This window comes from Conger conger, chromosome 10 (assembly GCF_963514075.1).
Source record: "Conger conger chromosome 10, fConCon1.1, whole genome shotgun sequence".
NCBI classification, from domain to species: Eukaryota; Metazoa; Chordata; class Actinopteri; order Anguilliformes; family Congridae; genus Conger; species Conger conger.
In genome coordinates this window covers 36,616,194-36,629,839 of record NC_083769.1, presented here as the reverse complement: position 1 = coordinate 36,629,839, position 13,646 = coordinate 36,616,194, and the positions used below count along the sequence as shown (strand labels likewise).

General features: G+C 42.2%; 1 protein-coding gene across 2 annotated transcripts; it reads left to right on the top strand.

Moving 5' to 3' along the window:
- Nucleotides 1-87: 87 nt before the first annotated feature.
- Nucleotides 88-6,808, top strand: LOC133138246 (acidic mammalian chitinase-like). 2 transcript variants are annotated; one of them, XM_061256835.1, is made up of 10 exons: nt 88-261; nt 364-390; nt 497-701; nt 848-904; nt 1,178-1,343; nt 2,522-2,646; nt 4,555-4,678; nt 4,966-5,148; nt 6,071-6,187; nt 6,665-6,808. In XM_061256835.1, the coding sequence occupies exons 1-10, from the start codon at nt 237-239 to the stop codon at nt 6,806-6,808; spliced, it is 1,173 nt and encodes a 390-aa protein (XP_061112819.1). In that variant the 5' UTR covers nt 88-236. The 2 variants fall into 2 exon arrangements, with proteins under 2 accessions (XP_061112819.1, XP_061112821.1); XM_061256837.1 differs by having other exon boundaries at nt 6,623-6,732.
- The last annotated feature ends 6,838 nt before the right edge of the window (nt 6,809-13,646 follow it).

Here is a 13,646-nt window from a genome sequence, read left to right as displayed (position 1 = left end):
CGTAGGCTTGTTTGCCCTGGGTAAAGCATTCTGGCAAAGGTAATTTGTCCTCAGTGAAGAACTACATCAATAACTTGTCAAGTCATAATGGCATCATGCTTTTTATCCAGCCTTGTATGTGTTGACCCAGAGAGCGGTGTTATTTAAAGCTGAACGGAGCGGTCAGTCTCACTCCATTTCCTCTTTCAGTCAGATACAAAAGCAGCAGCACTCAGCTGGGAAGAAGTGACCTCATCATGGCCAAGCTTACTCTCCTTGCAGGTAAGGCTCTAACAACAAATTCACCCCTTCAACAAGAAAATGTGCATCTTTATTTTGATATTTTCTTATTGGTCTGATTATCTTTGCATTTTCCTCTTTTAGGCCTTTGCCTGGTGATGTGCCAGATGGGTGAGTTGCAGTATTTTGTTTCTGTACTCTTGTATTTTATTTTATTTATATAAAATGTAATGGATCCAGAATCTTGAAACTGACCAGAGGTGCCCTTCCTGCCCAGGCTCGGCCATGGACATGATCTGTTACTTCACCAACTGGTCCCAGTACAGACCAGGGACAGGGAAGTACATGCCAGCAAACGTGGACCCCTTCCTGTGCACCCACCTTATCTACGCTTTCTCCATCATCAACAATACCAACGAGTTGGCCACACAAGAGTGGAACGACGAGACCCTCTACAAAGATTTCAACGCCCTGAAGACCAAGTAGGTTGAGTGTGTGTTTACTGTGTGTTTACCGTTCATTTTCTTTACCATGGGTAATCATAGATTGTGCTGTCAGGTTCATGTTGGTGAACTGCTGAAGTCACTGAAACCCAATTCAACTGTCTTTCCCTGTTCCTCTCCTCTAGAAACCCCAGTCTGAAAACCCTTCTAGCTGTGGGTGGGTGGAACTTTGGAGTATCTCAGTAAGTATCTCCTCTAACCTCCTCTGCATACCTGTCACCAAACAAATTGCTATGAGTCAGCTACAGACCTTGCAAAATCACCAGATTTTACACAAATGCATGTTATTTCAGACTGAGACTCAGTTTTACAAGAGAGATTTGATTTCAGGTCCTTAAATTGTGTCCAGTAAAGAAATGAGGGGAGCCACTTCCTGCTTAATGAAGACTCAGAAAGCAGGGCCATCCCCTCTGCCCAGTGTTTCTCTGATGTGTGATCTCTCAACTCCCCCCCAGGTTCACCATCATGGTGTCCTCACCAGCCAACAGACAGAGGTTCATTCAGTCCTCCATCAAATTCCTGAGGACGCACAGCTTCGACGGGCTGGACCTGGACTGGGAGTACCCCGGAGCTCGAGGGAGCCCCCCGGAGGACAAGCAGAGATTCACATTGCTGTGCCAGGTGAGGAAGAGTATGGGGAGCTTTCATCAGGCCTGATCCTTCACCTGCTCCTTGGCTCAATTGGGCTAGTAACACCTACCCAATTCAGCTAATCCCAGATTTCTGGAAATGGTTGGGGCTGGGATTTGGCTGGGAAAGCTGTCCCTAGAGCAGTATCTGCAATCAGAATCTAATTCAGAGGTGGGAAAATGAGGGCCATATCCGTTACTGGTTTTCATAGGAACGTATGGCCTTTGCAGTTGCCCCCTAGTGGCCAATGGCACTGCCGTTCAACATTCAGTGCTCCTGCAACCAAACTATGAGACAAAGTAACAGACTATTCTTGTTCCTTTACTGAATAGCACAACGCTATTCAAATACGGAGCTTCTAAGTGCCTGTCACATAGTTCAGCCAGTTAACAAGTCCCCCCCCCTGTCTATTTTGCAAGCGTGACCCACTGGACAATCGCATCTATCTGGGAGCAAGTAGATAATCATGAAAACTTCATTACCAAAGATTTGTATTCCGCCATAGCAACAAGATGAAGCCAAAAATAACCCCAAGGCATCCCAATACACGGGTGAAAAGCTGCTCACTCAATAGCAAGAAATTATTGCGTAATCATACCACATCATTCTACTGCCAATATCTGTTATTGTTTTATTTGCATTGCAAAATGAAGAATAAATTATTTTGCATTTTCACCTACATATTTTTGAATTTATAGCACTTTTTTCATAATAGAGATATAACTCAATGAAATTATGTTAGTATTGTAAATGGTACAAGTGTCTTGCTTCATTTAAACCATCTCCGTGATGCTCACCTTTGGAGTTATAAAGCCTCAAAGTACACTGTAAAAATTGACTTGGGTTGCCAGATTTAGGGTGAGGGGTTAATTACTTCATTTGCCATAATATTTATGCCATCTAACTTTTTAGCTACATTTTTCAATAAGAGTGACAGCTGAAAACCTGTTCTTGTACTCCTATATAAACTGCTTTACTGAGATCATTCTAATTAGCAAGTGACCTAATTTTGGTGTATACAGACACTTAGACTCATTTAACCAGAGTATAAACAAAGACCTACATACACACTGGCCCTCCAGGATCAGAATTGCCCACCTTTGATCTAATTGGAGGGACTGCTGTGTGTACTCTGTGGCTCCCTCATGTGGCGATGTGTGGAACTGCAGGAGCTGTTAGCAGCCTATGAGGCAGAGGGGAAAGAAACGGGCCGGCCAAGACTGATGCTCACAGCCGCAGTGCCTGCTGGGAAGGGGACCATCGATGCCGGTTACGAAATTCCTGAAATCTCCAAGTGAGGCTCCGATTTTGGAAGGTTATTGTGCCATGTCCGAAGGGATGCACACGAGGAATGTAATGCCATGCCATTATCTACATCTGTCACTGCACTGCTTGTGACGCAAAACTATCTGTACCTGCATTTGTATAGATCCAATCATTGAACTGTAATATAACTAATATAATGGAGTTTGCATCACTGCCAATAATAGCTTTGATCGAACCCTTGCCACATCCTGCAGTACTTAACTTCTTCTGCAGAAATAGGAGGATTCATTGGAAGATGTATCCACAACCAAGATTTTGATACAGCTTGTTAGCGAGATATTTACTTACTCGTTACTTAGTTGCCCTCCTGGACCCCTTGGTTGTGGATGCGTCTTCCAGTCTACACAATTCTTCCTCTGTAACTTCTGGTCCAAAACTGGAAGGTTGTATTTCTTTGTTTAAAAATTGTTAAAAACTGAGCGAAGTGAGAGCTGTCCATCATATCGTTCAGGCTGGCCAAGGTAGGTATCGTGATATCTGTATGCTAATGCTACCGTATTTTTGTTGGTGTGTCATGTGATTGCCTGGATGGGTGACCGCCCAGAAACCAGTCTCTGTGTTCAAGGGTGGAGTTTGAGTGCCCGTTACCTTCTGGGAAACACAGGCTGGAGATTAAAGCCAAAGACATCACTGGATGTGTTTGCCCTTAGAAGTTTGGCCCCGTATTTAGGAAACAGCTACACTGACAGTGATTTAAAAAAATTTTTATCGAAATACGCTCAAATAATAATGACAGTGCTCCTTTAACATTACTGAAAGCGAAGAATTAAGTTACTGAAAACATACAAAATAGCATAGCACTTGATTGTTCAGCCTTGTCATCATGGTCAGCAAAACATGCAAAGGAGTCATCTACACACTATTTCCCAAATCTGCAACATATTTAATACACTTTTTAAATCATAAATACTACAAGTCTACAAGTCGCTTGGCTGGTTATTACACCAGCCAAACAGTTCAGGGCTGTAAGTCTAAGAGAGCAAGTTGTGAAAATCCTAATGGAATTAATATTTATCCATATTAAGTTCTAGGTATCGGTCAGCAGATAACCTTTTCCCCAAGCATTATTGGATATCACTGCAAAGTACAAAGTACAGTACACATTGCAACACAGTTTATTTTTTGTGCATTCCTAATTCAAATAGACAGTTGAAACCCCACAGTTGGGGTTAGAGTACAGTGTCCACTTTCTATTTTTAGAGAAACTTGGGTGAGGAAAATGCATACATGGTGAGCTTATAGCACAGGGATCATCAACTCATGATCTGCGAGGGCAGAGAACTGCTGGTTTTCCAACCTCCCTTTACCAGGACGGTCAAGTCTCTGGACAATCAGTAGCAATAATTGTTCATTCAATTATCTGGGAGAAAAGAAAGCCAGGCCTGGATTAGATGATCCCATTTGTTGCAGGTTTTGACAGAAGTTCCCATTGTAGTTGTTCCCATGACCCCTAGTGCATGGTTTAGGGAGTTTCCCCCAGGGATGCTAAGTTTTATTAACATGTACAGTGCTAACACCGGACATAGTTGGAATAAAATGTGTGCAAACGTGCTGTTGTTCCTTCACAAGTGATGATATATTTCCAAATAACCCCAGGGTTCTTTAGCAATATACTAACATGTTCTCACTTAAATATTTTGTTTATATTCCCATACTTCAATTCAACCGCATTTTGTATGTTCTGATAAAACAACCCTTGCCTAATTTACATGTTTCTGTTTTAGTATGTGTTGAAAAATGAGTTGGAAACAGAGCTTTTATCGGCTGGTTTCTCAGACATGAATTAAGTCTAGTAATAAAAACTATTTTAATTGGGGTCTTCATTGAATTATTTAAGGAACATACCCATTATCTGACGGTACTGAATATCTCTCAGATACCTGGACTTTATCAGCGTGATGACCTACGACTTCCATGGTTCCCATGAGACCTTAACCGGACACAACAGCCCCCTGTACCGTGGGTCATATGACCAGGGAGATCACATTTACTTGAATACGGTGAGGAGTTCTGAACCACACTTACAGTACATTGTTATTTACATGTTATTTAGCTGACGCGCTTATCCAATGCGACTTTTTTTCTCTCCCTCTTGCTCTCCCTTGCTTTCCCTTTCACCCCCTGCATCCCTCTCCCACCCTCCCATTCCCCCAACTTACTGATCACCCTCTCCTACCCTCTCTCCCTGTCCCTTTCTCCCAGGACTGTGCCATGACTTTCTCTCCCTCTCTCTCCCAGGACTATGCCATGACTTACTCTCACTCTCTACTCTCTCTCTCTCTCCCAGGACTACGCCATGACTTACTGGAGGGACCAGGGCGCCCCGGTGGAAAAGCTGAGGATGGGCTTTGCCACGTACGGCCGAACGTTCCGCCTCACAACCACGGACACCAGCGTTGGAGCGGCGGCAAGCGGCGCAGCGTTGGCTGGATCCTACACCAAAGAGGCCGGCTTCTTGTCCTACTACGAGGCGAGGAGGGGGATGCTGGGAAAAAAATGGCACTTACACACACATAATATAACGCAGACAAAAGCAGTATCTCTGACACAGAATGTGTTGAATGTAACACAGATAGTAACACAAAAAGGGTGTTGGATTAGTTTTCAAAGTGGTTGCATACAACATAATGGAACAGGAACACACATTCAGATGTACAGAAGCACACACCAGCCCAAACTGTAGCTGATCAGAATTATTCAGAGAGCATTTGTTGATCCACCAACAGTTGCTGGAGAAAGTGTGCAATTCAATTTGTCACCACCAGGATGCAGGAGAGTGCTGGCAGTAGGCCTGCTGTCAATATTCAGACTATTCTATGTGTATACACACACACACACACACACACACACACACACACACACACACATATCCTCCTTTCCTCCACTCATCGCCCTCTTCCCCCCAGTTTTTTTAGTATGGATGCACAGAATCTGGACAAAAGCAAATTAAATATGAAATAGTAAATATGATTCCTGTTAGCCAAGTTCAGTTTAAATGTGTGGTTTCCAGTATTTCCAACGGACTTCCTTACTAGCAAACTTGACGTGGTTTTACATAATTTGAAAGATTTTGCATATGAGGCCATGTTGTTGCATCAAAATATATTTAATGTGTTAAAATTTGAATAATCCAGTTATTTAATTCTTTGCTGAACACTACAAATGCTGCTTTCATTTTGATAAGTAGGATCATCATTTGAATGCGTTTCATGAGTAAGGACATTCTATCATTGCCCCATATCATACTGTGCCATACATTGGGAGTTTCATATCACTGGTTTGATATGGAAGCAATATCAAAAAGATTTGAGTACTGCCATGGAAATGCCTTACTGTGTCCTACAGACAGTGACCTTGTTCTCTCTCCCCCTCTCCCTCTTTCTCACTCTCAGATCTGTGACTTCCTCAAAGGAACCAGTGTACAGTGGATTCCGGACCAGAAGGTTCCGTATGCCGCCAAAGAAGGCACGTGGGTGGGCTTTGACACGCAGGAGAGCTACGAGACCAAGGTACCGTGCCGTGTTTTCACAGAAGTATGACAAAAACACACAATAAAATGAAGGGCACAGAGAAATTTGCAGAAAAGTACTGAAGTTTCAACGATGTACTGATGATGTTGGCTCAAGACTCCACTATCACACCCCAAAACCCCCACCAAATCCCAGCCAATTACTCAGCTCAATCACTCATCTCTCCATGCATCTACATTTTAGCTTCTATATCATGCCATCCTCTTTCAGAATTCCACAGGCCCCATAGTTTTTGTCTGTAATATTCCACTGTGACAAGACTTATTAACCCATTGAAGAGTAGGTTATTTTTAATTAATTACAAATAGTTAAGTCTGAACTGCTTTCAGCTACCACCAGTGATTGCTACATCAGCATTTGAATGTTCAGTTGAGAATATTCTAATCACACAATGTTGTGGGGTTAAAACTTCAGAGAATTCTCTGAAGGAAAGGTCTCCCACCCCTCTCCTTGTAGGTCCACTACCTGAAAGAAAAGAATTTTGGAGGGGCGTTTGTCTGGGCTCTGGATCTGGATGATTTTACGGGACAGTTCTGTGGGAAGGGGGTGCACCCTCTTATGAGCCACCTGCGCAAGCTGCTTAATATTGGTAAGATTTAAACTGTACCCTAGAATTCATGAACTTCATAAACTCATTTTTGAAATGCTCAAATCTGAGAGAAGACTATTTTATTTTATTTTATTTTACTTATTTGACTGGGGCAGTGGGCAGCCACTACTAAATCTCATCTTCAGTCCCAAAATATCACTTTTTCATTTTTTTTCTAGGACTACCATCAGTGCTCCCCACCACCCCCCACCCCCCTCCCCCCCCCAGCCACCATAGACTCAACAGCGCCCCCTGGCAGTGACTTCTGTTCCGGCAAGGCTGACGGACAGTACCCGAACCAGAACAACGCAAATAGTTTCTACCAGTGTGCCCACGGGAGGACCTATGTCCAGCCTTGCAGTGCTGGTCTGGTCTACAGCGACTCCTGCAAGTGCTGCATTTTGCCTTAGCCTCCATCACATCCTGGTCACTAGTGAAAGTCCATTACTGCACAAATCAGTTTCCATTAAGACAGCAGACCACATTGAGGTTTGTATTTAGTAAAAATACAGGTGCTTTAATTCACAACTTTTGTATTTTTGTAAAGTATCCATTCATACAGTAGGATACATACTGATGCAGTTCAGTTTAAGCACTCCAAGGTGCAACAGCAGTGTTCTAGCTGGGAATCACACCTGCAAGTTACAAGCCCAGTACACTACCCATTACACCACACTGCCTAATCCCTGTAGTATATGCTTTTACACACTGGTGGGTACATTTTTATAAAGAATAGAATATACTTTATACCATTTTCTTCACTTTGTATGGTAGTTTGTTGGCTCAGAAATATTGACGCACACTCTTTAAAATTTCAGGAATGGAGTCTGTCATAGCCATAACATGTTTAAAATATTTCAGAACATGAAAGATGGATCTACCAAAAGTGTTCTCACATTACATTGTGAGATATAATTTGACACACATTTGATAAACTGGACAAAATGGCGTGTCTCTTGCAACTGTATTTAGTTGCAATATATGCAACTATAAGTATCAATATTAGCTTCACTATCAATTCAGTAGCTAAAGGTTTCATATCCGTTGAATACATGAAAATTTACTAAATGTATGGAATTTCTTACATTTACTAAATTTAGCAAACAAAAAGATGTATGTAGGCAAACAATAACCTTGAATGTCAGTCAGTTGAGAGAGAATTTAAAATGTAATGTAAACCCTGTCATCTCAAGCGTTGCTGCAAGTGCTTTGTTCTCACTTGTTCTGACTTTCACTGGCTGCAGCAAGTTTCATTTATATTAGTCTATTTATTAATTTCTTTATTTATGGTTGTCATTGCCTTCTAAGGCAATGAAATGCATCCGCTGGATTTAACCCATCCTAATTATTTAGGAGCAGTAGGCTGCCATGAATAACTACATGCCATCTTAAACAGCACAAAGTAATTGCACTATTTACTCATATGCTGTCCTTAAGTTAAATGCTTATATAAGGTACATCGATAAGAAGGCTGTATATAGTACCTTGCTGCTTGTAACTGTGCTTTTGGGCCATGTATCGGGGTCACACACACCTAAGCATTACAAAATGCTTAGGTATGCACAGCTTCCCAATTACCTGCAACGCACACACATACATACACACCCACACACATACACAGAGCTATGGTTGATATTCAAGCAATTCTGTGGTGGGAGGGAGGTACAGTGAAGTACAACAAACAAAAACAGACCAAACAGGCTGTGACAGGACCATAATTGGATAGATGCACCTGCAGCAAAATGTGCATAATTTAGTTTGTGTTTTTAGCTATTTTTCTACTTTGTTGTCACTTATCAGACACTCTAATCCAGAGATAGTTTAAATTCAAAGACAATTTAAATTCCAAAGGTCAAGGGTCAGAGTGCAGTAATTCCCTTGAGGAGGCTAGTGTAATCCCAAGTGAAGGCTCGATTGACGACTTGTCTGAATACCAAACTGAATATTAAAGTAAACTATACAATCCTACCACTAAATCACTACAATAACTAAATCAAATTAGTCAATCATACATTTGTTTCCATATTTTGCTCACTTGCAGTCAGTTTCAAAATGCTTCACAAAGTGTAATTGGCAGACTGCATATCATATACTCTATAAAGAAGACTATGAAGTTGAAGGCTTCTATAAGGAATCCTCCATGAAGCAGGTGCAGCGTGTGAACAGAGGTATGGACAGGCAGCAAGACAAAAACAATACAAAGAATAATCTCTCAAAATACCAAACAGGATTTCAGGTAAGGCTGGAGGTTTAAACAATGCTACTTTAAGACAGGATTAAACTGAGGGCTATAAAAAGGGAATGCCGTCAGTGCTTGAAAGCATAATGAGTTTAATTGTAGGTGCGGCTAATTATATAATAAGGAGCAGGTGAAGGCGATGAGAGAATGCTGGTGGAGATCCTAATAGGCTGGGGAGTGTGACAGTACCCCACTACCCTCTCCTGGCCGGTATGCAAAAGGATGGATCTCAGGCTCTGTGGAGACTCCTCCCCAAACATGGATCTGGGACAAGGCATCCGCTTTTCTGTTCTTTACATTGGCATTTGGCAGATGCTCTTATCCAGAGCGACATACAGTTGATCCTCCCCTGGAGTAAGGCAGGGTTAAGGGCCTTGCTCAAGGGCCCAACAGCTGTGCGGATCTTATTGTGGCTACACCGGGGATTGAACCACCGACCTTGCAGGTCCCAGTCATGTACCTTAACCACTATGCTACAGGCCGGCTTCTTTGATCCTGGGCAATAAAAGACGGTGCAATCGAAACGTGAGAAGAGGGCCCACCAAGGGTTCAAGCATTTCACCTTGCAGAGATATTCCAGGTTGCAGCGGTCTGTTAACAGAACAAAGGGCTCTTGGCTCCCTCCAGCCAGTGCCTCCACTCCTCCAATGCCAGCGTCACGGCCAGGAACACCCAGTCACACACATAATAGCTACATTCTGCTGGGGCGTTTCTTGGAAAAAAAAGGCACAGGGAAATATCTTTGGCGGCTTACCATGCCTTTGAGAAATAATTACACCCACTCCTATCTCAGAAGCATCCACTTCTGCAATAAGTGGTAGTGTGGGATCTGGATGCTTAAGCAGACAGAGGACAGAGACAGGGACAGAGGTGAAATGATCCTTCAGCTTGTGAAAGGTAGTTGCAGCCAGTCTTGCTCCACACTAACGAGGGCCATAACAAGGGCAATAAGGAGAGCTGCCACTGAGCTGAATCCTTGGATGAAGTGGTGGTAGAAATTAGCGAACTAAAAATCGCTGTTACTCTTTGACCCGGCTCTGTCCATGGGGCCAACGGCCTCCAACTTATTTGTCCATTCTTACTCCCTCTGGGCTAATCACATATCCAAGAAAGACTGGTAGAATTGGCACTTCTTAGCTTCAACGTAGAGCTGGTTTGCCAAGAGACACTCAGGATGGAGCGAACACGCTTGGTGTGCTATTTTTGGGCATATTTGGTGATGCCTTATGGAAAGTTAGCCGATCCATAAGGCATCACCAAATATTCGTAATGGCCTGAAGTGCTGCTAAAGGCTGTCTACCGTTCATCCCCTTCTCGGATATGGATGAGGTTGTAGGCACCTCGAAGATCCAGCTTGGTGAAGTAGTACAAACCTCGGAGCTGTTCAATGGCTGCAGGCACAAGAGGGAGGATGGATTTGCCAACCAGCCTTGTGGCTACAAGGCTGATCAACAGTCATAACGCAACCACTTCAAGACATACAAAAAAAAAAAACCTACTTTAATTTCACCCCCGTTAATTTACCATGAATAAAGTTGATTGGAGGTCTAACCAATGTTTAAATGTTCTGTGGTTGTACATGCGATCAGACCTGACATGTGGCTGATGAGATCAGATTAAAGGATTTCTGCCATATATAATGCTAAATAGATAGAAATGAGGAAAGTGTGGGAAAGAAAAGAAACATGGAGGGACAAAAAGAAACATAAAAAAATACATTACGCTGGTAGTCAAAGCTGAAGGTTCTATAATTACGGAATTCTGGCAGTCCATTATCTCTATGGTAACAAGCACAAAGGTATGCGGTTTTCCATTGTCGGATAATCCCATTCTGCACAGTGCTTTTGTTAATGTTGTCTATCCGGATCTCACTTCCTGCTGGTTCTCTGAGACACAGGGCAGGAATGAAGGGGGATTAAGAATGATACATTGCATTCAAATTCACAAGAATGTACACCAAATACAGGTCCTTTTTGGGGTTTTTAGGAAACACATTTGCCTCATCTGCCCTGAAAGTACAATCATGTTCTGTTTGGGTACTAATAAGTATCTTTTATAAGCAAAAAAAGGTACACATTAATTCTGGATTGCTAGGGGTACAATATTATTTAATTAAGGGGTTCCACCCCGGTGACAAAAGTTTCTACCTTTTTAGGGACTAAAACTGGAGTTTTACACGTCTCAGGGATGGAAAATGCCTGCTTAGCCAAAAAATAAAATACTTGAAGCATTCCCTGTCCATTTCAGAATGGGATAATCTGACAACTTCTCTATTTTCATAAAGCCAGGTAATACTTCACCCCTCCCAGGATACCCGAAAGCAGAAAAAAGACAGGGGGAACCAGGAAAAGGGGCTTTAGACAGCAGCATAATTTGTAATGTTTTCCCTTACCCAGGCAACTCCTCCAAAGGGTGTGAACCATTCATCTGGATTAGGCATCCCTATTTGAGTCCAGTAATTATATGCCTGCCACTGCATGTTGAGTCATCCAGTCAGTAACACTTTATTTGAAGGCTCCTACATAAGCACTATAACTCCTTCATAAGCGCTTATGTAAATAATAATAATAATAATAACTAAGCAGATGGTGTGTTATGCTAACATTGATGCAGCAAGTAACATCACCATGATATACCACAAGATACTCACAGATACTGCATAACTCTCTGAGGTTATGCATAACCTTATAACCTCTGTCATCTTTGATGCATATACATCCTGGAGAGTGTTCTTGATCTGTTGTACAGTTACAATGGGATTTTTCCTCACCATTTGAAGGATTCTTCAGTCATCCACTACAGTGGTCTTCCGTGGTCTACCAGGTCTTTTGCCATTCCTGAGCTCACCAGTACGTTATTGCTTCTTAACAATGTACTAATCAGTTGATTCTGACAACATTTTCAGCTTAATAATGGCCTGCTTTACAAGCATTGATACTTCTTTGGTCCTCGTGTTGCACGGCGGCAATAACAGACTCCAAGTGCAGATGGCACTCCTAGAATCAACTCTAGACCTTTTGCTTGGTCTTTTATGCATAAACTAACAATGAAACTTAACACACCTGTCCAAGAAACATTTGAGCAGCCAATTATCCAATTACTTTTGGTCCCCTAAAATTTGTGGGACTATGTATAAAATGGCTACCATTCCTCACCCATTTTGGATATAGAAACTTCAAAGTAAAGCTAAAAGTCTGCACTGCCTTCATTGTCGTTGTTTTATTTAAAATTCAATGTGCTGGAGTATGGAGGCCAACCAATAGCGCTAACTGAACTGTTCCTAGGGGGAAAGAAAACCAGGACTGGATTTGGATTCAAGGGCCAGATGTGTTGATCACTGGACTAGGGTGATCAGATTCACTGAAGAACTGTGTAGTGTCTACATAATTCAATGAGAATCTGCAGTAATGGCAATTACAGTCTGAATACCCACTGGAATATGGTACGGCTGAAATACAGGACAAAGTATTCTCAATAGGAGTTGGGACATGCAAAAAGAGGTTGTAATCTGGGGCTGTCCGGATGTTCTGCTTATTGGCCTACACTTTTCACTGATACACTGGCACCATAATACAAGCATGTCTCCTCCACTGCAGCAATGACCTTTTGTATCCTTTATTGAAAGAGGGAGCTCCGTTGAGATATAAATCTCTTTTTCAAAGGGGGGCCTGACACAAATGCACAGTAACAAGATGAGACACGATGAGGCCTTTTTGTATTACTTTGACAGTTACAATTGAGCTTTTCCTTGTCCCCACACTCTACAGTTTTCCTGAACTCTGCCCGCTTACATTTGAAGCTCCACCAACTCTACCAACAATGATTTGTTTGTGCCACACCCATTTAGCACAGTAGAACCAGGCATGCACTGAGGTGTCCAATTAGCAAGTCGGTACGGGGGGGTAGAATTAGTTTTAATCAATTACTCTTCCAGCATTTGTCGCACTTCACACGATGAACAAACCAAAATCTTTTCAACTTATCTTGGCATAAGGCCAACTATTGTTGATAGGGTTTCCGGCAGCGAGGAATCGGGTCTAAAGTAGCTGAAGTACAGCTTAAGTGGGTCAGTAGCTAGTACTGTACTGTACACATAGCTTATGAATTATGTGTATACTGTACAAAACAATCACAGGATCAAGACTGGTTGATATGCAACATTTTGATTATGTAGCCTTGTGCCATTCCGAAAGGATGTTTAAATCATGCATGGTAGGCTAATGGCGCTCATTTAGGCCATTTGTGGATTAATGCCCAATTCATTCATAATTTAAAAAATACCATCAGGTCAGAAAATGCAGTTTGCCTTCTGTAACAGGTGATCTGAAATCATATTGGAGCAAAATATGACACGGCGATAATAGCCCAAATAAAAACAATTGGCTGTAGCATACAGATTCACCGATGCTATCAGATATCAGTCGCTTTGATATGATGACCTAAATCGTTAGGCGGTTTAATTCGTACTACATCATTGAATAACGAAATCGGCGCTGGTGTTCTGTATAGCGAGTTTGAGCCAAGGTAATGTCGTCATTATTTGACTGCGATGTAGGCAGGACAAAGCACTGCGCAAGACTGCACACGGCATACGTAACATTGTTCGGCAC